At 35.7% G+C, this 23944-nt stretch overlaps 1 protein-coding gene across 1 annotated transcript in view; it reads right to left on the minus strand.

Annotated features, from left to right (window-relative positions):
* Positions 1 to 18946: 18946 nt before the first annotated feature.
* LOC149801237 (T-box transcription factor TBX15-like) overlaps positions 18947 to 23944 on the minus strand; it is a 30691-nt gene continuing 25693 nt past the window's right edge. The window contains exons 6-8 of the mRNA XM_089954280.1: positions 22249 to 22313; positions 21054 to 21154; positions 18947 to 20462 (exon numbers count right to left, since the gene is read on the minus strand). Coding sequence (XP_089810406.1) covers positions 19963 to 20462; positions 21054 to 21154; positions 22249 to 22313 — 666 coding nt within the window. The 3' untranslated portion in view covers positions 18947 to 19962. The remainder of the gene's footprint in view (positions 20463 to 21053; positions 21155 to 22248; positions 22314 to 23944) is intronic.

A 23944-nucleotide genomic window follows, 5' to 3' on the forward strand; every position in this document is an offset into this window, starting at 1 on the left:
CTCTCTGCTGCTATCAATATTGGGAATCATCATCTGAATCATGGGAATCTTTTGTTTTGTTCTTCAAGTAATATTCAAGTTCTGATGGTGGTTTTTCTATTTTTGGATTTATGTTCTTTCTTTTTCTGTAATATATCATCAAACTTCTGTATCGATCTCCACCGCAATTTTTGCAAATCTGATATAATCCTCTAACGCCGTTGTTACAACCAACACAACTTCGTGGACCAGCATGAGGATTTTTCTTTATAAGATAATTATGTTTTTTACAATATTCTCCACGACATTTTTTATCACATTTGTTAGTGGTTCCTTGACGCAGCCACGTACAATTGTTCATTATATGAATGATATCAGTTTAATTTAATCATCACCCCTTCTGCTTTTATAATAATTAAATCATTATGTTATAATAAAATGGTACATCCGGAATCTCATACTGCAAGGATAGCTCGAGAACGATTAGAAGCAATTAAAAAATTTCTTCCTGTTAGAGATTCATTTAGAAAAAATCTACAAGCGCAGCAAGAAGCTCAAGTTGAGTACGAAGAAGAAACTAAAAAACTGTTTAAGCCCGTCACTGCAGCTACTGAGAAAGTTACAACAGTCATCAAAGAAGATCTTCTTCCGGTATCAAAACAAACTGCGGCGCAGACTGAAAAAATAGCAAGAAGAACTAAACAGACAAAAAAGATTTTACGAGATCTTCCAACTGATATAGCTGCAGCTCAACCTCCACATGTCGGTGAAGAAATACTTGAAAGTATTGAAAAACTTCGTACTGAAGTCGCCGACGTGAGAAAAAAACATGCATCTGAATCCAAACCAGTAGGAGAAAACTTAGAATTGATTGCAAGATTTAACGAAGGAATTGTTGAAGATATTAGAAATACTGAAAAAGAAAAATTACCTGAAATGATATTATTTGGTATATTTAATAAATCTAGTATTTTAAAACCACGTCATGAAAAAGTAAATGATGATAATTTTATTAAATGGATATATCGCGTATATTACAACAAAAAACAAGCTAGAGGTCCAGAATACGAAAGTCTTCATGAAGAAGTAAAAAGACTTTATAGAGAGAGACTGGAACAACTAAAACAAGAACAACCCTCCCAGCGGAAACTTCCTCCACATTTACGTAAAATAATTTCTGCGCCGGAAATGACATTTACACCGATGGATTCACCACATGGATTTCGAAGAAGTGACTCCCCGGTCGCCACTGAAGTACTTTTTCCGGTAATGTAACCACCAGTATTTAAAACACCTCAAGATGAACCTAAAACAGGATCTGGTTTATGTCCTGATAATATCATTAATGATGTGTCACGGTTAGAGGTTCTCATAGGTGGAAAACGTGCAGGAAATAACTCAACAGAAATAACCAATGAAGCAGCTGATATTTGCCGGCGATTATTTCAAGGTGGTATCATGGATATCGGCGTTTACCGAGAACTTATTGATGAGCTCGTTGATGATTAGTCACCGCGATTAGATAAATGGTAAATAAAATAAGATGATCATACATAATAATCATCGTAAACCCGTACAGGTCAGAGCGGTAAACTCACGATTACCAATCTATAGGGTTATTTACGGAGATGGACTTGGTGATGTCATTCGGGGATTATTCACAAGGATAGCTCCAAAAGCAGCACCTATTGCAAAACAATTATCGATGAAAGCTATCGATATTGTTCGTGAAAAAGCTCCTGGAGCAATTGTCAATGTTGCTGGTAAGGCATTCTCGGCGATCAAAGATAGACTAGCACGATTATTGCGACGAAAACGACAAACACCAGTGAAACTGGCAAGTACTGATATTATGCCCGCAGACGTAAGTAAAATAATAAATCAAGCTGCAAATCAAAAACTAGCAGCGTTAGCAGATCAGGGACTCGGTGAATCTGGAAATAATATCTCAAGTTTGATATCCGGAAGTGGAACTTCCCGAGGTGGAATTTTCCGAACGCGGTAATCAACGTGTTAGACGAAATAATTATAATAAAATGTTCAAGCGCGTATCCGACACAGCATTTGACATGGAAGCACCTGTCCTTAAAGATGAATCGGTACGTGATTATCAGTTTTTTTCTTATGACGCACGAGTACCAGATCAACGTGGAAGAATTGAACTGCAAGTTCATGACACAAGTAGATACTTTTTACCCGCTGAGGCCTTTATTGAGGTAGAAGGTACAATTATAAAAACGGATGATACTAATTACGCAGGTGCAGTAAAAGTTGGTTTTGTCAACAACGGGATCATGGCATTATTTGATAGTGCCACGTATATGATTGATGGAAAAAATATTGAATCGATTGAGAAAGATGTAGACGTTGCTACAACAATAATTGGTCTAGCAAGATATTCTGATGATTATACAAGATCAGCAGGTCCTACAATGATGTTTGTGAAAGATAACTCCAATAACCCTGAAAGCGATCCGTATAATATAAGACGACCAAGAAACTTCGCCGATAACTTGGATGCCGATGTGTGGCCAGTGGTTCATGGTGCTAACCCAAATTTCAACTTGGGATTTGCAACGCGTAGAAATATGTTGTCAGGAGACAATAGAGGTTTTTCATGTACAATTCCACTATCGCACATTTTTGGATTTTGTAGGAATGTTAAAAGGGTTATTTTTGGAGCTAGACACACGGTTGTTCTTGTAAGAAAAGTTAATGATAACGATGCTCTGTGGAGACCTGTTGGTGATGCTGGTAAAGTAATATTATCGAAACTTTCACTGTGGATGCCGGTAATGACTCCAACGATCGCAGAAGAACAAAAATTGATTTCTTTCATGGACACAGGTGGTAAATCCTTGTTGTCATGGTTGATAACAAGCACAGATAGTATGCAAACTAACGTTAACGGTCAGTTTACATGGCATATAGCATCACAACAGGGTATTTCTGCACCGCGGCATATTTTTATTGCGTTTCAGGAAACTAATCGTTTAAACTCACAAACTCACTCTCATATGATATTTAACCAACTAGGTCTCACAAATATTTCCTTACGGATAAACGGACAACAAGAACCAACAGAAAATATACAACTAAATTATGCACAAAATCATGTAGGACGTGCATATCATCGTTTGATGTCATTTATGGGACATGATCAAAATGTAGATACTGGGTTGCAAATATCACAATATGATTTCAGAACCTCGTATCCGATTTATTATTTCTCACTGGAGCATCTTGATCTATCAAAACAATCTGTCGTTGATATACATCTTAAAGCAACATTAAATACAGGTGGTGTTGATTATAGAGCAATCGCGGTTATACTTAGCGATAAAGCCATGTTACTTGAAGGTGGTAGTGGTCGAATGAGAGTCGTTGATGCACCAGTGGAAAATCTTTAATCGTGTTATTTAAAAACACGAGTATTATTATAAAATGCCATATCAACACGTTAGTGTCAGTCTGACTCACGGTCAGATTAAAAACCTTCAATCAAATTCAGCAAAAAACTGCGGAATGAAAATATCACTAAAGCGAGATCAGATCACGGGTGGTCAAAATAAACTATCATTATCAGAACGCCAGCTTAAACATTTCAACGACGCTAAACAATCAAAAACAGGCGTCAAACTCAATCTCTCTGTGGGTGCGGTTAAAGACTCAATTAAAACAGGCGGTATATTTCCACTTCTTGCGGCTATTCCAGCGTTAATAGCTGCTGTCGCGCCAGCCGTAGCAAAAGCAGCCGCGTTAGGTGCTGTTGGAACAGCTGCTGGAATGGCTCTAAAGAAAGCAACAGGGCAAGGATACAAAAAAAAGGGACGCGGCTTAAGATTGCCAGGATCTCGTTGGGGAAGAGGCCTGAGGCTTCCACGTTAGACGTTCCAGCATCAAATTTTGATTTACTTGATGCCGCTAAACGATTAAAAATAAAAGCCTTTAGAGGTATTTTCATGCGAGATCAATTACCAAAACAACCAAACAAACTCGAAACAGGTATTATTAATCTCGACGAACGTTCCGGACCTGGTACTCATTGGGTATCATACGCGGTTGATCCACGTGGAATCGTTTATTTTGATTCATACGGGTTAGCTCCGCCTGTTGAATTTATCAAGTATGTTGCACCACTTCACGCAACAACCAAAGTTTGGTATTCAACGCTACCCACACAAACAATGACAGATCCGCCAATATGCGGCCGTGAAGTAATTAATGTACTCGACGCTATATCAAAATCATCCAGGCCGCCACATAAAGTTGTGCATGATTACACAAGTAACCGATTCGTTGCGTGTAAAGCGTTTTAAACAACAGGTCTTATTATAATGGTTGATATTTACGGAAGATCTTCTTCACGTGTTAAGAAAAAGCCCGGCGACGTTGATCTATCGAAGTACGCGACTAAGGATGACCTCGCTGATATTATGAACCTGGCTGGAGTTGACCCAGATGAGGTTGTCATTTTTCAGGATCGACATGGTAAACTAAAAACGAGCAATATCAAAACGAATGATATAGTTCGACGAGTACTTGGTGCAGTTACGGATAATATACCCGTGTTTACTGACAGCGGCAAAATCAGGGATTCAAGTATATCGTTTACAACCATCAGAAATCAAATTACGGCGGCTGCTGCTAATCGCGTAAAAAATACCGGTGACACAATGACAGGTGAACTTAGCATGAACGGAAATAAAATAGTAGTTTTAGGAGATCCAACATCCGGTGAAGATGCTGCAACGAAAAATTATGTTGACACCGTAGATGGTAAATTATCCACGTTGCGAGCCGAGTATGATGTTCACGTAGGCGCTTTTGGAAGATTTCGAAGAAATTTTCAAAAAACCAACGAATCCACAGATAAATTCTTCGGCACTCCGCACGCCGTTGACATGAAACTCGTTGATATCAAAACTAACCTAGACACGATCAAACAAACACAGCAAAACATCGTGGCGGGAATTCCTGAAATCGTTAATAAAACCAGTCTGATTAAAATCCCAGCCGGAATAACTTCCGGGCACATTGCCAACATCGTATGCACGGTATCATCGGGATTTGCAACATGGTCGCAGCAAAATAATACTATCAAATATACCGCAACAGTCACTGGCGTGTACAGGCTGTCTGTGTTTAGTGCTGCAAAATTTGAAATATTTACAACGTTTCCATGGCGTCATTCCACCGACAGGTTTTCCGGGGTTGTATCTGTTATATTAAATAGCGGAACTGAAGAAATATTTATTCTGGAAGCAGCTGATAAAAAATTAACCGCAACATCTTACTGGTGGTGTTTGGAATTTGTAGCTGAAACACCTCAATTGGTTACGGCATAAAATATAATGAGTGCTATCGACGTTCAAGGATTTAGGTACAATCAAGCGCATGAATGGCAGGCGGCGTTGAAAGATCGAGTCGAACAATATACAGTAAAAATAAAAAAGTATCAACGACGATTAGTTATCATCAACGTTGTTGTTTATTCGGTATCCGCTGTTGTTGCCGGAAGCGGAATAATATTATCCGCGGTAACAATGATGGCACCAGTAGCTGTGACTATTTGTGTTTGTGCAACTACGACAATTGCAGGTGTGCTTAATATCGTTGCAAAAAAAATATGTACTTGCACGAATGAAAAATTATCCGATTACAAGATAAAATTACACATAGCAACTGTCGCATACACGAGGTTATCCTCGTTGTTATCAGCGAGTCTCAATGATGGAATTATATCCGATTTTGAGTTTTCAATGATGATCAGCGTATACAATTGTGCTGGTATTAAAGATACAAGTGTTAATAATGACCGAATTACTCCAGCAGATCGTGACCAACACAACTCCACCAAAGATAACGATGATCTCGCTAAGCTCGATTAATCCTGAATTTAACATCAATTTTCCAACAGCAATTCGCGCGAATGAAATTGCACTAGCACAATTACGAGTATATTACAGCTGGCCAAACATCAGATCGAGATCATTTAATGGTACACCAGCAAATAATTCGCTTGTATTTGCTGATAAAAACAAACCCGATGGAACACCTGACTGGGTTGTTGTTGGAATACCAACTGGTAGTTATGAGGTCGAACAAATCAATGATGAATTTGCTCGTAGAATAAAATCAATAACAGGAAAAGAAGCAAAAATATCGATTAATGTTCATGAGCCGACGCTGTCCTCGACGATTGAAATAAACTCGCCTGATTACGTCGTTGATATTTATCAGTCCACGATAAGATCCGTACTAGGATGGCCTGAAATATCACCACCGATAACACAGATACCACCAGAACCAAAATTAATTGATCTTATCACTGACAATGCCGGGTTTATAACAACTCCAAAATACCGAAATTTGTATCCATGGACTGGTAGGGATTTTCGTATTATCAATGATGGAAAATATTATCCTATGACACCGTTTTCTATCCATGATTTTGATGTGAAAACATCAACTAATATTGTTTATGAAAGAGATTTCAGATCAAAGGCTAGCGAAATTAAAACTGAATACACAACTACATTAACGACACTAGCACAGTTGTTTAAAAACTATATCCTGGAGTATCCTAATGACGATCTAAGACATCAGATCATTGCAACGATACAACATTTAAATCAAATTGTATTAGATCTTAAATATTTTAATCAGACCATTATTGAGGTAATAAATGCTCTTAATTATATAGATACAGGAGAAAAAAATAGTATCAAAGAAACATACATTGATCATTATAAAATAACTGAAGCAGATTTATTAAATTTTACACTACCAGGATTTGAAACTGGCGAATTGATAAGATCACTCAATGATCTGGTCGCGAAAAACTTTTCTGAAATACTAGCTGTGTGGAAAAAAATAGCCCCACCAGCAACTGTTCTCAGACATAATAATGATCCACTCGCCGGCGGTAGGCACGTATCTCCGGGAATCGTTAATATAACATCGACGATCGCGGTTAATCTAGTTTGTGACGTAATCGAAGGCAGTTATCAAATAGATCTTGGAAAATCAAATCAGGCTCAACAAGGATACATCCTATACACGTTCACACCACAAGTTCCCCCTGGCGATTTGATCGTGCAAGTACCAACCAATCCTGTTTATCTACGCACACATAATCAGTATTTGTCACGAATAAATTTCAAACTCACAGACCACCTTAATCGCTTAATTGACCTACGTGGAGAAGAGCTTGTAATAAATCTGTATGTGAAATCGTAGAAAGATCCAGCACGTGAGGGCTTTTATACACTTGAAAACGCGCGTTTTCACAAAACATAGAACAATTTAGTCACGGAAACGAGATTTCTTATCAACACAATGAACTCCGTCGAGAGAGATCTGTAGCAGAGTCAGGTACATTCCTGCATTAAAGTCGATCAACTTAAAAAAATTAATATTCCAGAATGAATAAAATAAGGAGCGGATTAAGAAATATTTTATTTCATCAGAAATATTTTTTTTTCTGAATTTCAGCAAATTTCGTGTTTTTGATGGGTATTTTAGTCGATTTGTCAGGGAAAATTTGTCAAATTACAGTCTTTCGTCAGGTCAAACCTCAAGCGGTTTTATCGATAAATCGTCAAAAACTCTCATTTTTTTCGAAAACTACCAGAAAAATTAACAAAAATCGCATGAAAAGTCTCATTTTTTGAGCTAATTTTACTGATTTTTGACGATTTATCGATAAAACCGCTTGAGGTTTGACCCGAATGATAATGGAAAATTCATCAATTTTCACTGACAAATGTTGAAATATTTCATTTTTTTTTTCTGAAAATTTGATCATTTTACATAAATCTGAGTACCAACTAACCCATCAATTTCAGAAATAAATAATAATTCAGAATAAATAATAATAATTCAGAAAAAATTAAACAATAATTCAGAAAAAAATAATAATTCAGAATAAATAAAATAATTCAGAATAAATAAAATAAATAATAAATCTGACTACCAACTAACCTATCAAAATTACGAAATTGATCATTTTACATAAATCTGACTACCAACTAACCCATCAAAATTACGAAATTGATTGGTTTGCATGATTCAGAGTACCAACTAACCCATCAAAATTACGAAATTGATTGGTTTGCATGATTCAGAGTACCACCTAACCCATCAAAATTACGAAATTGATTGGTTTGCATGATTCAGAGTACCAACTAACCCATCAAAATTACGAAATTGATTGGTTTGCATGATTCAGAGTACCAACTAACCCATCAAAATTACGAAATTGATTGGTTTGCATGATTCAGAGTACCAACTAACCCATCAATTTCAGAATAAATAAAATAATAATTCAGAAATAAAATAATAATTCAGAAATAAAATAATAATTCTGAGTACCGACTCACCCATCAAAATTGCATAAATCCAAGTACCAACTAACCCATCAAAGATCTCAGTCATCTTCATCGGAATTACTACTTTGGGCTAGGTTACTTTGGATAGTTTCACCAGTAACTAAGTTACTCTATGACATAATTTTTCTTAATTGTCTTATACGAGTACTAATCGTTTTCTTTGCCTCGTACTCGCGGGATAACAGCGATCTAATTTTTTCCACTGCGGCAGAGAGAGGAACGAACTCCTTCACCTGATTATCTTCTACGGTAGCTAGCGACTGAAACACAGCTGCCTGAATCCGTTTCATGAGCTTATATTCAGATGATAGTGTGTGTATTCCTTGGTTTTTACGTTCTTGTAAAATCTCAAAATCAGAAACTATTTTTTTCAGGATTTAGTTATCAGATATATTAATTTCATCTTTTTCCAATTTTTTAATAGCAACATTTACATCATTGATATTTTCGTAGTTCATTATTTAGCATGTATATATTTAAAATAAAAAAAAATATCCCTATAGAGAACCCCTAGCGAGTGTTTAGCGAGTTCGTCGGGATGTTTCAAGGACAGCACAAACATATATTATGAAATGAATGAAAGACAGTACAGCCAAGAACTCATAGCTTGCCATCGCATTCTATCAAGTTCACCAGGCACATGAAATATTCCTTCTACGAGAGCTTCTAACCCGTCAAACAACGGTCTAGAGGCCCAAGAAGGGGGGATGGCACAAACATATATTATGAATGAACCTCTATTCGAGTCTTTTAGCAGGTTCAGTAAATATGTAATGAGATGTAATGAATGAATGAATGAATGAAATGAATGAATGGCCATTTTCTCCGCTCAACAGAACCACCTACCCCAATAATCAACACGTAGGTAATACAAAACATGTATTAACCACCGGTGATACGTGGTTTGGATGGTTTTGAGAGCGGAGAGAGGCTGGCGGTGCCCCAATTAATTATAAAAATCGCTAATATGCGTAACCACCGACCAATTGTCAGTCATGCGATTCGATCCTGGACCGCGAGCGTCACAGTCCAATACGATACGGATTGAGCTATCAAATCTTATTACAAACATATGTTTCGGAAGTTAATATATAGCTACAGCATTTCTGAATTAAAACAGCGGAATAATTTCTACATTAAAATGACGGTTTCTGAATATATCTGTATCATAACAACGGTTTCTGAATATAACAGTGTTTTTCGTAACAGACTGCAAATATAAACCTGCGTGCGGTATGAATCACTGCATATCGATTTGTGCATAACAACGGTTTGTAAATGCAGCATATACAGCTACGTGCGGATCAATAACAACGGTCAAGTTACCTCAGTTTCTCGCTATGTTGTATGATGGGAAATTTCTATTTTGTAAGTTAGAAACCATAAATATACTTCTACGAGTAATTAATTACGACGTAAATGGTTAATCTGACCATAAAAATCGGAAATTTACGAAGAAAACTATATATTACAAAGTAATCTCCCTTTGCATAATTAAAAATTCGGTAGTATAAGGGGGACATACAGCGACTAATATAATTCAATGTGGTTAAATATAATTCGAGGTGGTGATGATAGTTAACAATATTGAAAGGTGATTTTCTGTTTATATACTTTTGAGAAAGTAGATTTGGTTATATTTTCTGCGACGTATTTTACCACACGCGAGTTAATATCAAAATATTTCGCAGCCGCGTTCATAGACTGAAATGTAATTTCTTCACCGGTTTCTATGTTTGTAGACTTTACTACCCTTTTAGAAACTGTCTTACATCTTCCAGTATTACCACCTGCAGAGTTCACGCTTTGCGTGACAACACGAAGGTTGGATAAGGAGTTGTTCTGAGGATCCCCGTCAAGATGATCAATAACAAAACCATCTTCGATCAATCCGTTATGACACTCGTACGTAAATCTATGACACAGATAATGTTTCTTTCCTCCAGCGTTGAACATTAGATAACCAACATTAGTAATATAACCAAAAGGGCTCTTCAACCTGCAATTTCTAATCATTCCATTACGATCTGATTCATAGTTTGTTATTGTGGGATGTGGGACAAATTTATTTTGCTCCATTATAATAATATTATTTGTTTAAATCATTGTTTGTCTGAAAACTTAGTTAGATAATCCTCCACGGATTTTATAGCGTTTTCACTATTATTATTTTTTTTTGTCATAATATCTTTTAAGTTCTCTGAACCGTTTCCCCCCGCACTTTCCACATAATCCTGTTTTTCCTCGCACTCCAATACCACACCGCAGACATGGTATTAGTCCTAGACTTCCTCGTCGTATGTTTTGTGAGTGCATCCAACAAAATTCCTTTCTGCAGGATTTGTTGCATCGATTTACTGAGCCAATCATCAACCATTTACATTGAGACATTGTATATATATAATTTTCTTTATTTAAATATTTGTTTTAATTATATGAATGAGTTTGAGAGATTATCCCAAACTAGGCCTGTTAAATATAAATTCAACCTCGACAGATTATCTTCTGACTTACCAGTACGAGATCTGGTTGATCCGAAAAATAAAAGTCTGATCTCGAAAATTCACGACGCCAAGAAGGAATTTTACACGGATGGTGCATCTCATACATGGTCAACGTTCAAGATTATACGCAATACTGTCACGGACGCCACAATGAATGGCAAACGAGCGGCAACTATCATTAACTACATCGCTGAATACGAGGGCAATCAAAAATATTTCTTCAGAGTAAAATTTATTGTATTAACAGAAACAGGTAGTTGGATTATCCGTGACAAATATGATCCTGTCCTTGGCAATAATAAAACTGTCATATTAAGTAAAAATTCCAGACCGGGTTTACTGACGGGTATTGACAAACCGTATTATGAGCGAGCATATCCTGTAACAGCGGTTATTTATGGAATCTATGAGATAAATAAAAAACCCAACGTTGATAAACTGGCACCCATGAAATTTTCAAGGTTAAATTGTGTAGCTGAACGAGTAATAGAACATTTTACAAACGCGATGCGTGGAAATGGATTAACTGATTTAAGACGTGAAAAAATAAACTCGTGGGCTGATTCAGTTAAGGATACAGGTGCTACAATAAAAGATGTTGCTGAACTAGGAAAACTATTAAAATTTCCAATGACCGTAGCGACAATAACGGGAGAAGTACTGTACGACTCGAAATATAAATCGAAAGGAGCTCCAATAAATATTATCGATCATAATGCGCATGCATGGACTAACGCAGTAACAATATTTCCACGTGATCGAACTGTTAGATTTTACTCCGGATGCATGTTTGATTTTATTAACGAAATAAGTAAAACCGATCCTGTATCGGTATGGTAATTTAAAAGTAATGAGGAAGGTGAATTTGATCAGTTTGTCAGACCAAATGGTGAAATATATCGAACAGAATCCCTCCATGACGAAATGAAAAATCTTGCGGAGATGTTTTTAGAGTGCAAGCACGCGGAAAATACTGAAAAATTACTAACTAATTGTTTTACCGTTCCATCTGTTGCGGCTTATTTTGCTAGAGAAAGAAATTCATGGAAACCAACACGATTTGATTTACTCGAGGACGTACGCGCAAGTTGCGTCGAATACGGACATGGCGGATTATGGAATACCAAATATAATTACAATGATGTTATTTCGGTTGATATGGTTGCGTGTTATCCGGGAAGTTTTCTTGGATACGGAGATTGTTCTGTATACTTTGAAAGATTTGGTCACCCAACAAACGAGATGACGCGAGTGGCAATTAATGGACCATTACCTGATTTTGATCTGACTGGATTCGCCTGTATTGAATCATTCGAGTTTAACGAAAATCTTCACAAGATTTGTTATGTTTGGTTTGGTAAACATTTTTGTGAAAAACGTTGGGCACCTATAGTTATGTTACGATATATGCTAGATTGTGCGATACTGACATCGTTGGTGGTCAGTGAGGCGATTATATCATATCATGCACAGACGAAAGTTTGGTTGCCCATGTCAGATTCTGAAGTTATTAGCGAGTTTAAGGAAAAATATCCTGATGTTTCCGAAGATGATATTCCTAATAAACTCAAAACCGCAAAAGATCTCGGTAGAAAAATTATAGGTAAATTTACTCAAGGTGGTGCATATGATTATAAAAGACATCACGCACGATTAATTTTAGATGATGCCGAGTACGATTTTATAATCGCTGATACAACAGCGAGAAATATATTTGTAAATCGAGAAGGTGTTTATTTATCCGACGGAACAAAATTGGGCACGATCGTTAGTTACATAAATGACGTCTCCCCACAATATGCTCATCTAAGATCTTCCATGTTGGCTTATGTTTCCATAAATTTATTATCGATGATTAATAAATTTCCCAAGACCGCAGTCAGAGTCGCAACAGACTCATTTTATATTTCAAGTAAATATTTAGAACCTGTTATGAAATTTACAAGTAATGATGAACGATGGGGTTCGTGGAGAATAAAAAAGGAACTATTACACAATTATGCAGAATCAGCAGATGTTCCAATGAGAGATTTTTATCGTAAGGGTAATAAAATATCAGAAATGTCGAAAGCACCATCGTTGAGTGATCCAATAACCAGATATAAGACAGTATATCTCAATGGACCTGGTGGATGCGGCAAAACGACTCGAGCGATTAATGTTTTTAGAAATTCAGATATTATCGTGCTGACACCCACACATAGACTCGCACGTGAGATGAAACAGCGGCAAGTACAATCGTGCACGTATCATAGTTTCTTTCGGTGGCGCGGGGATACATGGACTCCTGAACGGATGGGAGAAAAATATATACCTAAAATAATTATTTGGGATGAGATATGCACGGTCTCATTAGATACATTAAAAATGTTTCTTGATTGGTTGCTGACGAAAAATACCGCTATAATAATGTGTGGCGATCATGGTCAACCGCAGCCTTTTGTTGGACCATCTCCACATGATTGGTTAAAAAATTTCGTTGATTATTACGAAGAAATAGATGATGATCATAGAGCTCTTGATGCAAATTTGAAGGAATTAAAAAAACTAATCAGATTACAATCAAACAAAATTCAGTGTGAAATATTACGTGGAGTGATCTCAGAGACCTCAATGAGTGATTTTTTCAATTTATGGAGACCCAACGATTTGATCGTAGCAAGCAGAAAAATAATCAGAGACGATTTACAACAGCAGTTATTTCAACTACATAAAGAAAAATATTCAGAATTACCCGTACCGTTGTGTTATAGACCATCAGATACACGAAAACAGAATATTAATGTTGATATTCCAGGACCCTTGATAGAGTCAAGAAAACAGAATCTCGTATTAAATGATATTGTCGCTGTTGATATCAGTGTGGTCGAAGATGCATTACACGCTGACAAATCTCCATGGGTGTTGGGATACGCCATGACGATCCACTCGTCTCAGGGATTAACTATTTCTGATACACGAGTCTGGATTGTAGACGATCGCATCGAGTGGTCAAATTTAGTTTATTTAGCGGTATCGAGGGTCAGAAAAATATCTCAATTACGTAGAATTATAATTCCTGAAATCGTTGATAAATTTAACATCATCGATGATGATATAATAAGAAAAAAACTAATCGGATACAAACAATCTGATAAAAAAAATAAACGTGACTTTGATCTTGATGTTGAATTTATTATTGAGTTAAAACAGCAGCAGAATAATCATTGTGCAAGTTGTAATTGTATAATGTCATGGCGGTATCTGAAAAATGATCCAAGACAATTTACCGTAGATAGAAAAAATAACAATCTTGGTCATACACGAGAAAATATCATGTTGACCTGTCTTGAATGTAATCGACGTCGGGGTGCAGGCACCAGTGCTAGTTAAGTGATCGAAATCACTGAAGTGATTTTGGCGGTAGTTATGTATCCGTGGGGATTACTTGTAATTGTTCACGTACAAATCCGCGTTGAGGAGCAGCCGAATCTAGTCTGTAGATTGCGGGTCTACCTGAGGATCTAGTTACGGTGGATATCTTATGCGTGGTAACACTCCAAATAGGATCAGTCGCTCTCGCGCTACCACCTTCAAGTTCGCCGGGCTCATATAAATATCTAACTGTAACATCACCCAATATTTTTTGTTTTTCAATATCTTTTCGTTGTGTTGGTATATTTTTTTTGTGACTGCGCTAATGGGTTTCATGTTGGTTGTTCGTGTAATCTCATTATTTAATGCAGCTATCACGCTTGGTAATCTTGCCACCCATTCACGAGATCTTTTATCCTGAATCAATTCCTTCGCGTATTGATATCCAAATAACCGCTCAGCGAGTGTTCGATTAAATCGCTCAACAATTGCCTGATCACGATGAATTGCAGTATGCCCTCGTCGTATTTTGGTATTATGTTGTTTCATCAACGATGATACTGGACCAAGAAATTCCTTGCCAGGATCAACCTGTAGCAGCTGTGGCCATCGCAGACCACCTTGTGGTCCGAGTCCTCGTTGATAAATTCGTTTAAATGCGTCGGCTACTTCAGCAGCTGTTTTAGTCGCTAACGGTTCTGCTTCTTTATATCTACTTGCAACATCAACAACGGTTAGCGCGTATTTGTACGTTTTTCTACGTACAGTATCATATGGTAAAAATAAAATATCAGCTTGATGAACTTCATTAGGAACACTGACACTGAAATACGCGTACTGAATTTGTTTAGGACGTGGTAGATAAATTTGCCATATTGCCTGCCTGGACAACCACGTTTTAGCAGTAGAATGTTTAACCGCTGCTGCATCAGCGAGTTTACCAACTGCTGCTTTACCCTTCCAGTATCCTCTTGGTGAATAATAAATCGATTCCATTATTAATTACCAGCCCCTAGCGCTAATTTACTTTTCATCGCAGATCTTACTAACCAATTAGCTAATGATTCTCTGATATTTTTATTTTTTATAGAATTTAATGCATGAATTAATTTCACATCTGAATATGCCTATCTTGTAGATTTTTACTCTTATAAGCTACATCATGAACATGACAAGCTCGATCAATAGCGTTTATTGGTTCCTCGCCTGGTTTTGGTTGATCCTGATTATCAAGCCTGATATCAAGTCTGGTACCAGGACCGCAATAATTATATCCCGGTAGATGTTTTTCTCCGCTGTATTTAGCCCATGGAGCACCTGGAAACTTTGACATCAAATTAGCAATATCACCACCGCGCTTATTAGGTAAAAACGAAAATTTCTTTCTACCGCATATAGAACATTTTCCACCATACGCTATTTTTTTATTTTTTGTTGTAACCGTAGCTAAATCAGTAGTTGGAGTTTTAACTTTACAGCGTAAACAATATAAATTCATGACATAATATATATGGATATAATTGATTTCTCAGCAACAAGAAAACGAGAGCCAGTTAAACACCACCCTGCGCTACCAAATTCCATCAGAATGATTATCATAGGACCATCTGGATCGGGTAAGACGCAGTTATTACTTAATCTGATAATGAGATGGTTGAAATGGGATAAATTGTATTTAGTAGCACCATCCGCTGATTATCAGCGATGTTATGATGTACTTAAAGATTTCAATGAAAACGCACGATTACTGGACGAAAATAATGATGTTATAGAGTTTATAACAGATATTGATGAAGCACCGTCCGTTGATGTTTTAAACGGATTTATTAATAATTTAGTTGTGTATGATGATGTGATGCTAGATAAACAGTCAAATCCAGCTAGGATTTTTTCCCGTGGTAGACATAAAAATACCGACGTTATTTATGTTACTCAACGATACACACAAATACCAAAAGTGATCAGAGATAACTGTAATATTTTAGTTGTGTTTAATGGCGTAGACACACACACGTTGCGAAATATTCATCAAACCTGGTGCAGCGGTGACATGGATATAATTAAATTCAGAAACTTCTTTTCACGAGCGCAAACTACTCCGCACGGGTTTATAACAATAAATTTGCACGATCCTAGAACAAGATATCGTATTGGACTTGATAAAATATTTGGATAACGGGGGGGGGGTGATGATTAAATTAAACTGATATCATTCATATAATGAACAATTGTACGTGGCTGCGTCAAGGAACCACTAACAAATGTGATAAAAAATGTCGTGGAGAATGTTGTAAAAAACATAATTATCTTATAAAGAAAAATCCTCATGCTGGTCCACGAAGTTGTGTTGGTTGTAACAACGGCGTTAGAGGATTATATCAGATTTGCAAAAATTGCGGTGGAGATCGATACAGAAGTTTGATGATATATTACAGAAAAAGAAAGAACATAAATCCAAAAAAAGAAAAACCACCATCAGAACTTGAATATTACTTGAAGAACAAAACAAAAGATTCCCATGATTCAGATGATGATTCCCAATATTGATAGCAGCAGAGAGGGTCGTCTACAATTCTGTTTGGGACAAACAATAATCGTAGACGTGGTATTGACCTCTATGAGTGGTCACTGGTTTTTTTTGGTCTAAACACAAAGTGACCACTCCCTTAAGTGGTCTGTTCACCCTCTCTGCTGCTGCTTTTGATGGAGTTTGCGTGATTACGCATTTTCATACTGGTTCCCAATTGTCCATGGAGTGGGACAAGGAGATGTTTTGTCAACCTTGATGTATACAATATTTGTAAATGACTTACTACTCCAATTAGAGAAAGGTGAATATGGAACAAAGATCAGCTGTTTCAAATCAGACTCTAACTGATGGTATTTCACTTATGGCTGCATATGCTAACAATCTTCAAAAGCTGGCGATTTGAGCTTAGTGCCACAAAGTCATATGTTGTTATCGTTGGTCCAAAATACGAGAATTATATCAAGAAGAATGGTACCTGGGGTTGTCATATTTGCTGGCTGCTGATTCGGCAACACATCTGGGATACCGAATTAACTCGAAGCATACGCCACATGACGCAGTTATAGAAGCATTTCAGAAAGATACCTATTCTTGTCTCGGTATGATTGGTATTGTCATTAAACCGAGTGGCTTAAACCTAATGTAGTAAAAACGCAACATTTCCTTCAATGTTTTATGGTAGTGAATTATAGCGAAATATTTCGTGACGTCACTTCTCTTGATTCGATAAAAATCTAATTTATTTTGAGTATATTTGCATGACTTCCCAAAATATACAAGATCAGCCTTTGCCTTTGGTATGCAAGAATGGACATCAAGTCAGTCCAAAATTGCTAGGAGAAAACTAATGTTTTAATATAGATTGTGTCTGATGCACAATGAAGCACTTACAAACATTGGTTTAACGTTGCATTATTTCACTTCAATTTGAGCGGTTGCAAGCTGCGGGTTAATTTCGTATATATATATATATATATATATATATATATATATATATATATATATATATATATATATATATATATATATATATATATATATATATAGTCGAAAATTGCTTGGTTTAATTTGGAAATAGCCCTTGGAGTGTTCGAATGTCTAATGAAACATTTTTATCTGCACATGACTCATTGCTACCTGCTTCAGTACGGCAATCAGCTGAATTAAAACAGTACGGTATTGACTTATATAGCTAAATTACGTACTGATGTTCCTCAAAGATAGCTTGACATGTATATTCGTTGTGGGAATGTTGAGTCAGACTGGATATGCATTTTCTCAGATTAAATAATTTTATATTAAGCCTACACGAATTGCAGCTGCAATAAATTCTAGGTAAAATGTTATCATCTAGTATAATTGACAGTGAAAGCCCAACGTTATTTGTACGGTATGCAGCTTATTTTGTTGTACAATTTGCAGTTACGTTCTACAAATATAGGCTTTGCAGCTTGTAACTTCCACAGATCATGAACAATTTAATTTTAATTATAATTTACACAGTTTTGACTCTAATATTCTATTTTACAGTATCGACGAATGGTGCAAGGGCGATCGTACTATATTGTCTTTACATTTTTGTATGAACAAAATAATTTCTTCCGCTTCACTGGTCTACTTTCGAGTTCTGCTTGTGAGGCCAGGATCTATAATTGTTTGGATATATTTTTGTTTGCTTATATCGTTTTAACCTTATGAAAATTTTATGATTGTAAGCCAGTTATTTAATATACTTAATTAGTATAATATAATCTTCTATGGAAGGAAAAAAGATGAGGAATGGCAGGAAAAGAAAGAAATATGTAGTAAATGTAAACCGCAGCAAATCTATCCTTAAATTCGAACAACATTATTCCGTGTTAACCCCTCAAAATGTGCAGATTTGATTGAGAAAGTAAATGTAAATAATTGCTAATTTCTAACTTTAATTTGTGCATTGCTGTTTGAACTTATTTAAAGAACATAAAAATAGTCACAGGTAGGTCAAATATATTTTTATCCCCACGTTTTTACTCTTTGTCTCTTCGTCCGCTCGTCATACTGTAAGCATATTTCCTAAATGACTTGATGGAACTTCGCCAAATTTAATACCTATGGCGTCCTTTAGTTTGGGTTTGGATAGTTTTAATGATAAGTTAACTTTAAAAAAATTCTTTGTATTTCATTAAATTATACACAACCGCAAATAATTTGAATTCAATCTTTATTAAATCTTTGCATCCAACTTCATATTTCAAGTTAAAATATGTGCGCACCGGAAATCAGGTATCAGTTTAAAGTATATGACCATATGTTGACAAGCAATCACTACCACAAGACATACATTTTTAAATAATAATAATTTAATATTTGCCTTAATTTTGTCTATCGTCTCTAAATTTGGGAAAAATAAAACTTACAGTTGAGGCTATTGTTTTTTTTTTCCTCCTAAAAAGCAAGCACTGAGCCCTTGATGGATCTGTGCAGATCGTAGACAAGGAATACGGAGCCGAGACATTCGGCAGATCTCTGGAATTGGCATATGGTAACTTAGTCATGACTTTGGTAACATTAACCGCTATTTTCCCTATGCAGTGCAAATATTATTGTTAACAATCAAGTGGAACGCATTCAAAATCCCTTTCTCTTGCATAGGGTCTTTACTACGGGACGAGTCTTTACTACGCTTAAATTGCAACAGAAAGCGTCCAGAAACTTGCTCCGAATGTGAGGACAGTATTGTATTTTCTGTACGCTTGTGTTCTGATGGGGTTTATATTGATGAATGTGGAACAAAGGATTCGTTGACATCTAAATGATTTAAAAGTTAATATGACAAAAATATTGTTTGGAAATGTAAGCCCATACAAACAGTGTAATGGTAACAAAAATAAGCAGTGGACAATGGCGCGATATAATATGTTATGCTTCTGTAAAATAGTTCATCGAGCATGAACTTTTATTGTCTGATATTTGTTTTTCAGTTACAAGATTCGTCGACTTTATGAATCATGTCATTTCACATTATCTGACCAATTTAGTTTATGCTATCGGATAAACAGAACAAGAAGTTCAACTCATGCCGGTTTTTCCTAATTCGACATGTTAGTTTTGAAAATCAAGGTCTTTAAATAGCCTCCTAAATAGATAAATCAGAAAGCCGCGTAGATGTTTAGATATTAAAGAAAAATCACACAGATGTTTAGAGCTGGCTTCGTTTGTATCAAATGCTGTCATGTTTTTTGATGTCTTCCCTAAAATGGTCGGAATAATGGTCGGATTTTCTAAATTGTTCACCAGAGTATGTGTCAGAACGTTTTGTTTCGGCCGATTGCATCTCATTCAAAGCTCGATAATCAGAAAAATGACTGCTTAGGTATCTGGCGTTATTGGTCGCACTTGTACTATTCATGTGTGACATAAGCGACCATCCGTTGTAAAATGAATTTGCATAGTAAGCATTCAAGAAACTCCTTTCCAGCACAATGTTATACACAGGAAGTGAGGTAGGCGACCACACAAATGCTGGGTGAATGATGGGACTGGACGAGACACTAGCATAGTTTACAGACTCCAAGGATCTTGATGATATCGATATTTCTGGAGAAGGAATAGGCTCACTGTGTGCTTTAGAAGAAGAGTCTTTCTTTTCACTTTGGCTGAATGTATGCGAAGAAGAGTGTTTCGAGATTTTTGGAACTGGTTCACCTTTACTTTCAGAACCTGACAAGACAAAGAATATTCTATGCTTTAGAATGGATTGTTATGGAAATCAGTCTTTAATAATAGTCATAGTTTTGAAAACTAAAGAGAAATTTCTAGTCAAATATGAACTTTAAAGATTTTTAAATGAACTGACACGCACAATCTTTAAACATGATTAAGACGTATCATATTTGTTCGACTCGTACACATATTATGCAGTATAATGTACATTTTTACAGCAAATAAAATCAAATTATTATCAAATCACAATTTAAACATTAAGACATTCATTTATAAACGTGTTCTGATAATACAATAACGAGTGAAACTATTTTTTTTAAACATAAAGTAGTCTACATATGCTTAAATTCACAAAAATAAAACGAAGTTAATAATATGATAAATTAAATGAAAACAAAAGAGAAAAAATTATAACAGCAGACTACTCAGTCCTCAGATCCATTTCCAACACCGACTGCAAGCTTTAAAAGACGAATGTGTCATTCTAAATTCAGTGAGATATTGCCAGTTTGTTTAATAGATTAAACTATTAAATATTAATTTAAAACATTGTTCAGTAGACATCTGTACCAAAAATAAAATTTGTACCGGAAGTGCGATGTGAATTCGCTGATCTCTTTCGCTCCCCTCCTACCCGATTTGAGTCCAGAGATACGCCAAATGTTGCCATCATGGCCTCCAATGAACTTCTGAAAAGTGGGAAACATTTATTTATAAACTAATATGTTATATACAGACACTGTATCTATTGAACCATTGTATCCAGGAAAATGAGAAAACAAGACATGGTTTTTGCTCAATCCCATATAAATATTCTTTCAATAAAATATTTTGAAAAAATGACCAAAAAAAAAAAATACACTCGTGTACCGCGTTACTGTCACCTTTGCTTAACGCCATTTGCTTCACGCAAGTCATGAACGTATGGAAGAGAACTATTACAACAGATGATAATATGGGGTTAAGAATAACTCCTTTTCGCTCGCAAAAGTTCCCTCTGGGGATCAATAATTATATATATATATATATATATATATATATATATATATATATATATATATATATATATATATATATATATATATATATATATATATATATATATATATACACACACAAAGGGGGGGTACAAACTCATTTCTTGTTTACAAACAATGTGCTTCTTTTATTAAAATATATGTCAATATAGGTCGATGCAAACGTTAATAATGAAAAATCTCTTTAGCTGGAATTCGTTTCTGAAATAAAACAAAGGTAGGTGTAAATTGTTCAGTTTTCTCTCTGCTTCTTTTTATTATATGTTCGCTTCTTTTTGCAAGTTGTTTTTCCCCTGACGAAAAAGTTGATTACTAGCTGCAAACATTGAGAAATTGTTTTGTAATTGCTCCGTTAGAACGTTTTTGCAGCCCTTCCTTTCTCTTTATATATATATATATATATATATATATATATATATATATATATATATATATATATATATATATATATATATATATATATATATATATATATATATATATATATATATATATATATATATTTGTCATGGTATTATTCCTTCACTTATTCATAAATTGATTAACGCATATACACATACTAGTGGCAAACATGGGCGTATTTGTGCACCATATCTATGTCTCCACGCTGACCTTTATGAGACCCAGTCAGAACTTGTGAATATCAAAAGTTGTTTCTAGATATGACACTTTGTTGGCTGGCGTCAGTGTATCAGTTGAGGCGAGAAGCGATCAACTATATCGGTGGATCAGTAGATTAAACCTACCGGCACTTGCCCGCTTCGCGGAAGCCCTTCGCAAACGGATTTCGTGCTATCTTCATCCTCGTTATCTGTAGAGATAAAGAGAAGATAATTGATTAGAAGCGCAGCATGAGCTGTCGGCAACGACAATAAAGGCTTACGTAATATCAATAAATAAATAAATAAATATTTAAATGAGGATATTTGTTGAAGGAATTACTAAAATATTCAGATCATTTTTATTTGATTGATTGATTGATTGATTGATTGATTGATTTAAGCAGCTGAATAAATTGATGGAGTAAGGAAACTGCATAGGAAAACGGAAACATACATGGAAAATGGAAACTCAAATGTACATTCTGTATTTATAAGTATTTTCAAGTGCAAAGCTCAACCAGGAAGACTCAACTGCTCGTTTATGTTATGCATGTAGGTAGGTAGGTAGGTAGGTAGGTAGGTAGCCCTTACAAATGCTTGAATATGCTTTATATTTCCAATGGTAAAGATCTTTCTGACCGATTTTATATTCCATCAGATATTTGTAGTTATGAATGCAAATATTTTTCTTTTCTTTATATTTTATTTCACAACTGTTCAATACACAACCACCGACAATAATAAATTGCCTTGCGGTTTTGTTTCAAATAAAAGTAATGATACAGGGAACAAATGGAAAAGTAAAGATCAATCAACCAAACAAGTCTCTTTTCTGAGTTTTGTTAACCGGGTAATTTCAGAAGTAAAATACTGTCAACCAGGAACAATAATCCTAATTTATATTTGATAGCAGTCAAATATGTGTTTTAGGGCCTTAACATCTAACTGGGTTTATATAGTTACATACCTCATCCTTGTCTGGTTGTAGACTTTATGAAGAAAGCTTTGGTTTTCTTTTTTTTTTCTTTTTTTTTTTTCGATTTAACGGCACTTTAAATACATTATTGACTATCAGGCCGAGGACTAAGTGCCTTTCCCTGGTACACACAAAGAATGACGATCGCGGCTGGCCTAGGCGGGTATCGAACCCTGCCACCATTTAATGAAGAGTCTGATGCTCTACCAACTAAGCTACAGCGGCTGCTGTGACGAAAGAAATACCATGCTAGTAGAATGGTGTGTCGGGCACATTTCGACGTAAACAGAATTGTCAGACTGACAAATGGCCTTGGAGGCAGGTGTGGGAATACACATCATTTAATGTGTTTGGTGATTGGCCTCTGACAGAGTTCACCAAATATATTACGACAGCAAATGCCGATACTGTGACTTTGTCTCTTTCCGCCGCCATATTGTCCCATTTGATCGAAAGATGTTTAGAAAAATATAGTTCTCAATGACGCCCAACTACATCTGATACTTCTTTCTCGACCAGACGGAAAAGGCCGAGGGTATTCCAATTGATATCTGTATCTATTTGCGTTGACACAGAATGGAGAAAGAAATCCATACAAATCGAAGGTTTTTGTCTTAAAAATGTACAATGCAAAGAAAATCAACCTTTTGGGGTTAGCTATAAGGAAACATTTCAATCCGTAAAGTAGAAGCATTTTGTGTCTGATACAAGTGGCTACTCCACAGTACAATGTTTCCACTTCATTCATGAACTATTTCCTTATATCTACTCCAAAACGTAGATATCCTCTATCTCTGAGGAGTAAAGCAGTTTTGATTCGCAAAACATAAAGCAAGTCATTTGTTGTGTAATGGATATATATAT

Source organism: Sinohyriopsis cumingii, chromosome 4 (assembly GCF_028554795.1).
Source record: "Sinohyriopsis cumingii isolate HCF-2022 chromosome 4, ASM2855479v2, whole genome shotgun sequence".
In the NCBI taxonomy this organism is placed as follows: domain Eukaryota; kingdom Metazoa; phylum Mollusca; class Bivalvia; order Unionida; family Unionidae; genus Sinohyriopsis; species Sinohyriopsis cumingii.